This window comes from Hyperolius riggenbachi, chromosome 3 (assembly GCF_040937935.1).
Source record: "Hyperolius riggenbachi isolate aHypRig1 chromosome 3, aHypRig1.pri, whole genome shotgun sequence".
Taxonomy (NCBI): domain Eukaryota; kingdom Metazoa; phylum Chordata; class Amphibia; order Anura; family Hyperoliidae; genus Hyperolius; species Hyperolius riggenbachi.
In genome coordinates this window covers 111,370,753-111,383,163 of record NC_090648.1, presented here as the reverse complement: position 1 = coordinate 111,383,163, position 12,411 = coordinate 111,370,753, and the positions used below count along the sequence as shown (strand labels likewise).

At 44.5% G+C, this 12,411-nt stretch overlaps 1 protein-coding gene across 1 annotated transcript in view; it reads left to right on the top strand.

The window, feature by feature from the left end:
* The window catches only part of LOC137562209 (sodium-dependent phosphate transporter 1-A-like), a 42,158-nt gene that overhangs the window by 17,041 nt on the left and 12,706 nt on the right, over positions 1–12,411 (top strand). The window contains 5 exon segments of the mRNA XM_068273541.1: positions 6,265–6,865; positions 7,008–7,115; positions 7,118–7,141; positions 9,938–10,005; positions 10,007–10,019. Coding sequence (XP_068129642.1) covers positions 6,520–6,865; positions 7,008–7,115; positions 7,118–7,141; positions 9,938–10,005; positions 10,007–10,019 — 559 coding nt within the window. The 5' untranslated portion in view covers positions 6,265–6,519.

The window sequence follows — 12,411 nt, the reverse complement described above, 5'->3', positions numbered from 1 at the left end:
ATTAAAGTGAATTGAATAAGGGTCACTGTGACTTACAAAATTGGGTACTTGGCTAACTCAATCATAAATGGTTACATGTTGGAATGCTGACAAAAGCTGTGCCAGATCTCTTCAGTGCTCTTCCTGTTAGGACCAGTTTCCACTAGCTGGATGCAATCGCATCCAGCTGCAGGTGTCTTCCGGAAGTCCGGATGCAGCTGTCAGAGTGCTTAGGGGAATTAGATGCGTACTGCAGAAAGCTATCCATAATTGTCCCCTGAAAATGTGCGTGCAATGGAAACTACTCCATTGACATGCATTGGCTTCAGTTTTGGTGCAATGCAAATTCGTGACAAGTGGAAACTGGCCCCAAATCCAGGCCTTAGGCCCAAAATCAGTTGACTTGTCGCTTGGGCATGCTTGCTCCCAATGGTCGATCGGTTGCCAAGTCCAGTGGCTTAGCAATAGGGGGTGCAGAGGTTGCGACTGCATCGGGGCCCACCTCAACCACAATCTTAGCTCTTTATTGGTCCAGTGCTGGTAATAATCACTTCTATAGTTGCTTTAAGATTTTTTGCGACAGTGGTCCTTTAAAGGGTTTTTTTTTTTTTTTAAACCCTCATGGCGGTTTATCAAAATCTGCCAGGGGGGCAGTACAGCTTTTTTTTTTTTTTTTTTTTTTTTTTTTTTTTTTTTATTATATATCATGTAGCGAGACAAGGTCTCGGTACATGATAGCCGCTGCTCAGCGGCATCCCCCCAGCCCCTCCGATCGGCTCCGGCGATCCCGTTCAAAGAACGGGATCTCCTGGAGGGCTTCCCTCGTCACCATGGCGGCGGGCGGGATGACGTCCTCGACGTCAAAGGGGACTCCAATCCACTCCTCAGCGGGGGGGGGGGGGGGGGGGGGCTGTGGCGCGACGGGGAGTGGTGGCGATCGGATTGCACATGCAGCTAGCAAAGTGCTAGCTGCGTGTAGCAAAAAAAAAAAGTGCAAATCGGCCCAGCGGGGCCTGAGCGGTGCCTTCCGGCAGCATAGCCAGAGCTCAGCTCGGGCTTACCGCCAGGACCACTGTCGCAAAAAATCTTAACATTTTAAAATGTATGTAAACCCCTATAAATGTTTCTTCCAGAGTAAAAAGCCATAAATTACTTTTCTATGTTGCTCTCACTTACAGTAAGTAGTAGAAATCTGACATTACTGAAAAGGTTTTGGGCTAGTCCATCTCTCCAAAGGGGATCCGCAGCATGAGAGATTGTTGTGTGTGTCTGTGTGTATACGCGCGCCAGCCTCTCTGCTCACCATACCCTCTTTGGCAGTTGGACGGAGCACCTGCCATTCACTAAGTGCATTTGAAAATGAAGAGAACCTTTCCCCCCCCCCCCCCCCTCAATATGAGGACATGGGCTAGTATAAGACCTGTCAGTTATGTCAGATTTCTACCACCTACTGTAAGTGACAGCAACACAAGAGAAAAGCAATTTATGGCTCATTTTACTCTGGAAGAAACCTACTTCTTATCTGGATTTGTTAACCTCTATTTGAAATTTTAAGATTTTCGAGGACTGTGGTCCTGCTTACGTGAACTACAGCAATGGATGAATGACAACTGGCTGAAACTAAATGCAGACAAAACTGAAGTCCTTCTGATAGGAGGGCAGAGCATGATAACAAAACAACTTCACTTGCAGTCTTCACCACTGGGAATAGGAGGCACGGATCTGCGCAGCTCTGATCATGTGCGTAGCCTGGGAGTTCTAATTGATTGGGATTTAAAGTTCAGAACTCAAATCTCTGCTGTGGTGAAATCATCCTATTTTCACCTGAAGAACATTGCAAAAATCAAGCACCTCATACCCCCAGAAGATCTGCCAACCTTAGTCCACGCCTTCATCACATCCCGACTGGACTACTGCAATGCTCTCTACACTGGCCTTCCAAAAAAGGTATTGTACCGACTACAGCTGATACAGAATACTGCTGCCAGACTGCTAACCAACCAACCCCGTCACTGCCACATAACGCCAGTCCTGCACTCCCTTCACTGGCTACCTATAGAATGGAGGGTCCTATTCAAGATCGGCCTACTGACATTTAAATCCCTGAATAATTTAGGCCCTGGATACATGAAAGATATGTTGCAGCTGCGTAGCAATCCCCGCATTCTCAGATCAACAGGTTCTAATAATCTAGTCATACCCAGAGTCCACTTGGAAACTTTTGGTCCCAGAGCCTTCTGTCATGCTGCCCCTACATTTTGGAACTCCTTACCTCAACAGATCAGGACAGCTCCATCCCTGGACGTGTTTAAATCCAGACTGAAAACCCACCTGTTCAGTTTGGCATTTGCAGAAATATAACTTTTGTTGTGTGAATACTTCATCCTACTAATTACTGAATCTGAGAGAGCCTAAGCGCTTTGAGTCCTATGGGAGAAAAGCGCTATAGAAATGTTATTGTATTGTAACTGTTCCCCATCCCCTTCTTGCACCTCTGACACTGGAAATCCTTGGCACGTTTTGGTGTGCTGTATCAATTGCTATGCTTATAGTGCTAGCTTCCCCATGTAACTAGCTCCTTAGCTATGCCACTGGCCAAGTCGCTAGATGTACCATATGGGCTCCTTAAGGGGCCCATACATTAAGCAGATTTTTGGCCGATCTTGATTTCAATAGATCTGGCAGGCTGGAAAATCTAGGTCGATCTGTTGAGATTGCTTATCATTTTGCATTGGCCCTAATGGAAATCTGATGGCAAAAAAAATGCCATGAAATCGCTTTTTAATAGATTTCAAACTGAAATCTATTGGAAATCCTTTCCTAGTAATAATAATAGTAAAAAAAAAAAAAGTTCCTAAACCCATCAGATGGATCAGAAATCTATCTGCTGCTGCTAATCTAACGAGTGTATGGCCACCTTTAATTTATTAAAAGAAACAAACAAAGCCCTTTTACTGTCTCTACAAAAGCACCTTTCAGTAAAGTAATGTATTGCCCTCTGGCAGCGTGTATCAGTGTGTGTATATATACTGTAGTGTAGTGTATAGCCGTGCATGCAGTCCCTCCTCCTCCAGCCTCCATCACTGGCTTGTTTGAACAGGCGGGTTTTGGCGCCCATCGGGCTGTCTCCTCCTCCGGACCCTGTTAGGGCGCCTTTGTGCTGTATCGAGCGGGAAGGTAGATCGGTGAGGAGAGGGCTGAGGACATCGGATCCCCGGTATACGGTAAGCGGCTAAAGCGCTGGGCGGGCTCCCGCAGGCAGAGGACGCGCTGCCCCGTCATTGGATAAGACAGCTGCAAGGTCACATCTGCTGGCGCCGGGGACAGTGCTGTGTCTCGCTGCTGGCGGTGTGCTGGCACTATGCGCGGGACAGCGCGGGGGGTCACGTGGTGTATGTAGCCCGATGTCTCCTCCGGGCACCTGCTGCATGCTGTGCAGAGTCGGGGTCACCTCACATGCCTCATAGGGCGCTAGAAGTGCTGCGCTAGGCAGCGGGGCTGTATCATTAATGGGGCAAATGTTAATTATGTGACCGTAAGCAGTGTTTGGCAGCAGTGAAGTAGCCTTCATTGGATTACTGCACTCTCTGTTGATATTCGGAAGCAATTTGCCATGGACCATTGTATCCACTTTATTGTCAGGAAAGCCAGCTGCTAATAAAACAAGTCCTTCCATGTCTATAGGCAAATGGCCAGATTATTTCCCCGAATAGAGGATATACATGTTGAGAGGCAAGCAGGGCTACAGGGAAAATGTGCATTACATACAGCATGTGAATGATAGTCTTGCAATGCAAAAGACTGCAGTTTGACAGCTCAGTGAAAAATTTTGGCGCTATAGAAGTTCAGATATGTCATGGTCAGAAAAAGTGGAGTTCTAGCTACTGGACCACCATGCAGTTCTGTACCATTGTGTTCAACTAATCTTTTGATTCACACAATGGGGTGTTTTTTTTTTTTTTTTTTTTTTTTTTTTTTTGACACACACTTCCCTCCCCCATAGAAGTGATCGGAAAATTAATCAGATCGGACATGTTGGAAATATTTGCTCTGAAAGTAAATCTGTCTGAAAATTTAATTGTGTGTGTGTGTGTAACTAGCATTACATATATTCTGGTGTTGGTTAGACTTGGCCCTAATTCACGTGTGTGGTAACAAGCATTGTACAGACGCTGCTTGACTATAGACAAGCAGTTTGCTGTTCATTGTAGTGGGCTTTATCAATGAATGAGTGGCTTCTGACAGGTGGGATGAATGACACTACAATACACTCTTCGTTTGCAGGTCCGACCTGTACACATGCTAGCTTCTTGGCCAAGACTGCTGTGCATCCACCTCAGCAAGGTTCCTTCTAGTATTTGTAAAAATCTTAGTAAATCAAGGCAATGGATTACTGTACGCCTGGTATTTTCCAGTACTGATTAATTTAATATAATGCAGTAACAAGTTCATGGAGTTCAGTGTAACTTTCTTTTATATAATCTTGCTTGAAAATTATTTCCATATTCGTTTAGGAATAATATATGCAGACGTGTGGTGTGTGTGTGGGGTTTAGTTTTTTTTTTTTTTTGTTTTTTTTTTTTCCCTCTGACCTGATTAGGTATTTAATTTATTTTTGCTCCAGGCATGTACACACTGGTCCAGATTAATGTAAAAATTGATAGTGTGGGAGTGGAAACAAGAGGTCAGTGGGAGGCTGTATAATCTTGTATAATCGCACCTATGCTGTACTTTTAATTGAAATGTTCTTATTGCTTGGCAACTGTAGGAATTCATTTGCTTTTTCAAGAGCAAAATGGCCTGATAGGATTACCAGATTACAGAACAAATCCATTGCGTTTGGTTTTAGTTTGTTACTTCTGATTTTGTGTGAGACCTTTACATCTATTATAGTAACATTTTTCAAGAAAATGGCTAAACCTACTTGTACATGCAAATATTCAAGTGTCGATACATGCATCGCTTTCCTCTCCTCCGCCCCCCCCCCCCCCCCCCATATGATTCCTTGAGGATTTGATTTATCTGCTGGGAATCTATTATATTATTAGAGCAGCAGTAATGACCTTTTACGAGTACGTAGCTACTCGGTATCAAAGTTTTTTAAAGGAGATTGGGCTGCCCACGGGGGAGGGAAGGGCATAACCTATGCGCACCATTACACGTTTCGGGTTAAGGAAGCATGGGATGTGAATGGAAGGCATTGGGTAGGTTAACACCCTCCCCCAATCTCTACATTGGACAGCCTACTATCCTTTAAATCTCTATTCCAAGTAGCTACATGCTTGTAGATCACCACTGACATTGCCAATACTCTGCTCATTGAGAGCTGGAATCTCACTGACCACGTTGGGTGGTTAAGTCAAACCATTTTTGCCTTTGAAAACGACCTTTCTTGTAAGTGCACAACTGTTTGAGGCCTGGTGCACACCAAAAACCGTTTGCAGATCCGCAAAAACGCTAGCTGTTTTTGAAACTTTTTTTTTTTTTTTTTTTTTTTTTTTATGAAGTTTCAGCTAGCGTTTTGCGTAGTGGTTTTTTTCTTATATGTAGCAGATTTCATATATTGTTACAGTAAAGCTGTTACTGAACAGCTTCTGTAACAAAAAACCGCTCTGAACTGGCTTTTTTTTTTTTTTTTTCCAGAGCGGTTTTCCTATACATTGGAGGCAGAAACTCCTCCGAAATCCCAAAAAAATGCTGCAGCCCGGGAGTATGCGTTTCTGCAAAATGCCTCTCGCTCTTGTGTGCACCAGCCCATTAAAATACACTACCCACGCGTTTCCACAGCCGCAAGCGGCTGTAAAAACACGATAAAACCTGCTCGGTGTGCACCAGCCCTGAGAGAAGGCTTTTTGAGAGCCAGTTTCGGGTGCTTCTTGGGGCTGTCTCATAATATTGGAAGCTAGAAAATATTTGGATACTAACGGAACCAAATGGTAACTATCGGTCAAAGCTGTTTTTCTTGATGAAAGATAGATGATGGTAAGTAAGTTGTCAGGTGAATTGCTTTATTGCAGTCCTATAGTGAATTTATAGCACCTGCCCCACTTTTATGGTGCTCATTTGTTCACTTGTAAAGTGTGCCTGTTGGCAACTTGCTGGTACTGAGCCAAACAATGGCTTAGTAAAGGAAGTGATCGCCCAGTGTGACTTTCCAAGTTCTCAAATTGCAAATAAAAGAGTCGTTGGTGCCATTCATTCACATTGATTCTGACTAGGTGTCTAATTCTACTCCTGTATCCTATACAGTTTTGTTAATCTTGCGTTTTCTTCTTCCATTTTCAGAATGAAGAGTCTGGTTGCTTCTTTGTTTTGCGCACCATGGAATTTTGCTCAATCGTAACCCACCAGAGCCAAAGGAACTCTATAAAATCCATTTCAGTACGCAGTAAATAGCAAAGACTTTAGTCCGAGATTCTCGGCCCTGTTAAGTTTACCTGCATATTTAATTTTTATAGTAATTTATTGAATTATTTTCATACCTCATTTTATTGTTTACATATTTTATTAGGTTTTTTTGATACTGAGCCAAAAGTCAATATGGAATCGACAACAGTTTTTAGTGTATTTACCAGTACTCTTGGCAGCCAGCAGATGGGTCCTCTGACCGACTACCTTTGGATGCTTGTGTTGGGTTTTATCATAGCCTTTGTTTTGGCTTTCTCGGTTGGTGCCAATGATGTAGCAAACTCCTTTGGCACGGCTGTGGGCTCTGGTGTGGTAACCCTGCGACAAGCTTGTATCCTGGCATCCATCTTTGAAACCGTTGGCTCTGTTTTGCTGGGCGCCAAAGTCAGTGAAACCATCCGGAAGGGTTTGATTGATGTCACAATGTATAATTCTACGCAAGATCTGTTAATGGCTGGGTCCATCAGTGCTATGTTTGGTGAGTAAGAGCCTACCTTAGCTTATGTATGTGATTATTTTTTTTTTTTTAACTTTTTTGCATTTCAAAATGCAGTACAGTGTAATGTGAAATGGGATTTAAATACTTTAATATTTTTTGTCTTCTGCATTGCAGGTTCAAGCTGTGTGGCAGCTAGCTGCATCCTTCTTAAAACTACCAATTTCTGGAACGCACTGCATTGTGGGAGCCACCATTGGTTTCTCTCTGGTAGCTAAAGGGCAAGAAGCGTTAAGTGGTCTGAGCTGCTACGTATTGGTAAGTGTGCTGTATACCACAGTTTTGTATAGAATAGGGCACTTTTTTAAATTAGACTTCATTATCATAGGCGACACAGAAGTGTGGTCTGCTTACCGCAACAGATTCGTTGCAGTCTGGCATGTACTTGCCTCGGGAGGGGAAGCCTCTGGACCCCATCGAGGCTTCCCCCGTTCTCCTGTGTCCCACGGTGGTAGTGATACAGCATAGCCCCCCCCCCCCCCCCCCCCCCCCCCCCCTAAGCGGAGAGCCGCAACAGTGCCACCTGCTGGAGCCAGGGAGGGTAAATACTGAACAGCATGACAGATTGTCGGCTGTGTCTTCCGAGGAGCAGACAGAGACCACTGGAGGATGGGGAAAGCCTCGCTAGGATCCAGAGGCTTTCCACCCCCCCCCCCTCCCGAGTGTCTCTTTAAGGCTGGGAACATGCTTGTCCATGCGGGAGAACTGCGTTTTCTGGCGCATGCATTTCATCCCCTGCCACCACCTCCACCCCCACACACATGCTTGTAACTTTTTTTTTTTTTTTTTTCTCCCTTGTTGGAGAAGGCAGATTTAAAAACTCCTTGCAAGATGATAAATTTGATAAATTGTTACAAAAAACGTGCAACACTGCACACCTTTGATGCTCCATAGGAAAGCTTTGTATGAGGCAAAAGTCGTGCAATTTCAAATAGGCCTTCCATTAGCAGACATAGGCCTTGCAGAGCAGTTTCTACTGATAACTCTGCAGGCTGCTTTCAGCTGACAACCTTCAGCTTGTGGTTCTGTAATGCCGCAGCATATGGAAGCTTCTCCATTCTCCACTGGGCAATGTTGCCATGGAATTGTGACAGGTAGCCGAAAAGAATCAGTCCTGCGGGATCAGGTTAACAGTCGAGATCTAGCCTTCAACAGATGGTTTCAGCCAGCCTAGAAGTACTGTCTTGAGCACTTCTCTAATATTTGCATTTTTGACTAGTGGTCTATAAAATGTCTGCTTTCACCCCATACATCTCTATCTGAACCAAGAATGAAGATGCAACTGAGTATTTCAGAGTAGTTGTGTAGAGCTTCTTTCTGCCACGATGGTGAGGGAATGTCCTTGTCAATGTCATCATAACATGCCGTTATGAGTGGTCCCTCCCAATGGAGTGTATTCTTATCAAAGGAGAATAGAAAAACTTAGTCAGGCCAAGTTCACAGTTAAACGTTGTGTTGCAACGCTACAAAAATGGCTACACAGATTAACGCTGTTACTGTCACATAAAGTAGTTACAGTAAAAGCATACAGTCAATGAAGTGTGCTTTCCTGTACCTGGTAGTGTGTGTGTGTTTTTACCATAACGCTACATGTTACAATGCAATGTGAACGTCACATTGACTTATCACGCAGCTTACAGCAATGCAAAGACTCTAGAAAGCAGCACCGCAACACCCTACTGTGAACCTAGCCTCCAGGATTTGAGTAAATGCAATAATCAAGACTGGCCATTAGGAGGTGCTTGCTAGTTGTCTCCCCAGCATTGAGTATTAGACCAGCTGCCTATCATGTAGCTGCAGCTGATGTAGAAATGATAGATTGACCCACAGAGCAGAGGTATACACGTATCCTTGCTTCCATTGCAAGGCCAGAATTTACAAGTTTGCTTTGATTTATATCACATGGTAATACTAATCTTTTTAATTGTGCAATTGGGTATAAAAATTAACTGCATGATTTACATAAAAATCACATGAGCTGTATGGGAAACGGTCTGCAGTATAATTTCATTTTAGAAGCCTGTTTTTGTTTGCTCTATCCTTTTGCTCCATCCAAGGACCTTCATGGAAAATTATAGTTTAGGCCTCTTTCACATGGGCAACAAGACAGTGAATTCACTACCAGTCAGCTGCTCTCCTGCACCAGCTGGGTGCTTGTTAGTGCTCAGTAGTGGCAAATGCCCAGATTTGGAGTGTATAGTTAAGTAGGTAGTATCTAGGTATAGTTGCCCCAGTATAGGTAGCTAATAAAGTTGCCCCTGTATAAGGAGTAAAGTTGCCCTAGTATAGTTACCCCTGCATAGGAATTATAGCTACCCCTGTATAGCTAGTATAGTTGCCCCAGTATAGCGCTGAATGCCCCTCCCTCCGCGGCCCCTCCTGTTACCTTATGAGCTGGCTGTATCGTCTATAACAGCAGCGCAACCTGCGATTGCTAAGGATGAAGGAAGCAGGAGAGCGGTTACCATAGTAACGGCGTATATCGCCGTCACAGGAAGCGGCTTCTCCTGCTTCCTTCCTCCTTAGCAACTGCTGGTCGCGCTGCTGTTATCTAGATGATACAGCGTGGAGGAAAGGGGCCACTAGGGATTATAAAAGAGCAAGCGGCCGCCTGCTCCTAAAGGTAAAGGGAGCGGCGGAGGGAGGGGGCGAGAGGCCAGACCCGCTATGGCCCAGCTGGGAAACTGCCCACGGACCAACAGTGGGGCATGGCCTGGTGGTTGGGACCCCTGCTCTAGTCAACCTTCCACACCCTTGTGTATGAGACAGGACAGTTGGTAAGTAATTTTGCATCAGAAGGAACAGTTGTATGACTGCACCACATACTACTTCCTGTACCATGGCTGTCCACTCCCAGTAGCCGTGGTCGCAGTATGGGGCAAGTCCCCATGTGCACCGATCTCCACTACCTGCCCCTCTTACATAAGGGCCTCTCCTACAGACCAGATACCACTTATACAGACTGTAGGCAGTGTAGTTGGTGCCCTTCATAACTTTTTTCTTCCTGTTTAAATCTGCCAGGTGTAGTAATATTTTGTGTTTTTGTTCTTCTAGTGTTGTCCTGGTTTGTCTCCCCTCTCCTGTCTGGAATCATGTCTGCTCTCCTATTCTTCCTTGTGAGAAATGTTCATCTTGCGTAAGGTAAGAATCCTGTAACTTGTAAATCTCCAGCTTTATGCTCAGGCTATTGAGGGGAAGATTGGGGTTTTATTGCTGCCTGTGGTGCTGTTGGCAATGCCCCCCCCCCCCCCCTTTCGTCTGTGTGGCAAGGAGCAAGGTTTGTAGTAATTAAAAACATTAAAAAATTCACTTTTGTCACCAGAACAGGAGATGGGATTATATTGTGAATGAGAACACTTGTTCCAGTGACAGCCGTGAATTACATTCTCCACTTTGTCTTCTGACTACCCTCCTTGGGCAGAAAGTGGTATATGGTGCATTTCTCTCCAGTGATAACACAGGCAGCAGTAAACCAAACATCCAAAGCAAAGAGCTTGTTAAAGCTCCCTGGAAGTGACTCTTGAGTGCTAGCACTATATCTATATCCTCTTAAAGGGGTTCTTTTGCGAAAAAAAGTAGGCAATTAAAAAAATGTGACAGGTGACAGGTTTTGGGCCAGTCCATCTTTTTAAGGGGGATTCTCAGGGCTTTCTTTGGGTTTCGACAGCATTTCCTGAACAGTTTGCAAAATCTAACTGACATAATAGTGTGCAAGTGATTAGGGAGGGCCGGCTGGTATCGCTATTTTGGCAGTTAAACTGCTGTTCAGGATATGCTGTTGAAAACAAAGCACTGAGAATCCCCCTTAAAAAGATGGACTGGCCCAAAACCTGTCATCTGTCACATTTTTTTAACTGACTACTTTTTTTCGCGAAAGAACCCCTTTAAAGCTAACTGAGCACCAGGGAAATGTTTTCATTAACCTCCATACAAGATAGGTCCTTAATGGAGTGTGCTGTTGGGGTAGAAGGAGCTGGGGTGAGCGGCATTAATTGCCTATGGTGGCTTCTCCTGTAGCCTCTTGTTCATGTGGAAGTTGCCTTTTTTCTTCCCCCACATGGAGCCCTCACAGTACCACTTTTTCATATTCCTGGTAGCGTCATGCATGCCAGGCAGGCGAGCAGCCCCACCCATTGAGTGATGCGCTTGCCCCTCCAATGCCACACTCCCATTAATAAACTCCCTTATGATGCAGTTTGTTAAATTCCCTGGTGCTCAGTTCACTTTAAATCCAGTTATATACGTGGTACACCTGGAAGTCACAGCAGCACCATTTAGATTAACGCTTACTGCACCTATAGCTGCCGGCAATGTAGCCTTATATTGTGGACTGGATTTATCATCCCGATAGACTCATTTATAGGGGAGCTTTCACAAGGCTAACTCTGCTACTTTTGGCACCATAAGTACACCTCAGTCAGTACCGCTAGATTTACACAGCTGTTGTCCTGTTTCCACTTTCACCAATGTTTTATGTAATCCGTCATACCTGATGTGAGAGGGATATGGAGGCTGTTTAATTTTAAACAATACCAGTTGATTCTCTATCACTGGTAATACACCATGATTTATTTATTTTAAGCAGATAGATGGTTTCGATAATTTCCGGCAGGTCTGATCTGATTTTCGATCCACCCCCCCTTTCCCCCCCCCCCCCCCCCCCCCTTATCCATTTCTCATAGAAGTGAATAGAATAAAATTGATAGGACAGTAAATCTGATGAAAAATCAGTGTATTTCCAGCATAATGCTTTTAGCCATAGACCCTGGACAAGCTTGCAGATCAGGTATCGTGAAGCCTGACTGGATTAGCCACATGCTTGATTCAGACACTAAAGATGCCAAAGTGGTCAGCAGCAGGGCTGTGGAGTTGGTACAAAAATCTTCAGACTCCTCCGTTTATGAAATTGACTCCAACTCCACAGCCCTGGTGCAACTGGTATTGTTTAACAGGAAATTTTAAATATGGCAGCTTCCATATACATCTCATTTTTAGTTTCCTCTTTTTAATCTAAAAAAACCTAAATCTCCCTCTGGAAGGGGCAGGTAATAGAACAGAGCAAAGAGATTGCTGGAAGCTTCCATTATCCTACTGGATATGCGTCATAGTATGGGCATGCAGCTTCAGAATCCGGAAATGCACATAGGCCATACATAGGTGTTCACATGTTTGCAAACTCCTACCGAGGTGATTGCTCTCTCCTGAGGCTCTTGTCTGCTTTTAAATTGGCCCGGTATAGATTGCGACTAGAGTAAATTGGCAACCTTTGACCAAGATCTAGTTGTGCAGTGTTTCAGTGCCCTCATTTGAACTGCTCATGTGATGTGGACAAAGCAGTGGCACAACTAGACCCAGTTTAAAGGTTGGCGACTAGAAGCAGACCTAGCCTCTCTGTAAGTGTTTTGCAAATGTGCGGATGCTTGTTTGGTGGTTTTTGCTTTTGTATTCTATTATTTCCTCACCCCACCCAGTGTGAACCAGCCCTTACACAGGAGGCTGCACTGTGAGCTTGTCTATCAGTTCAGGCT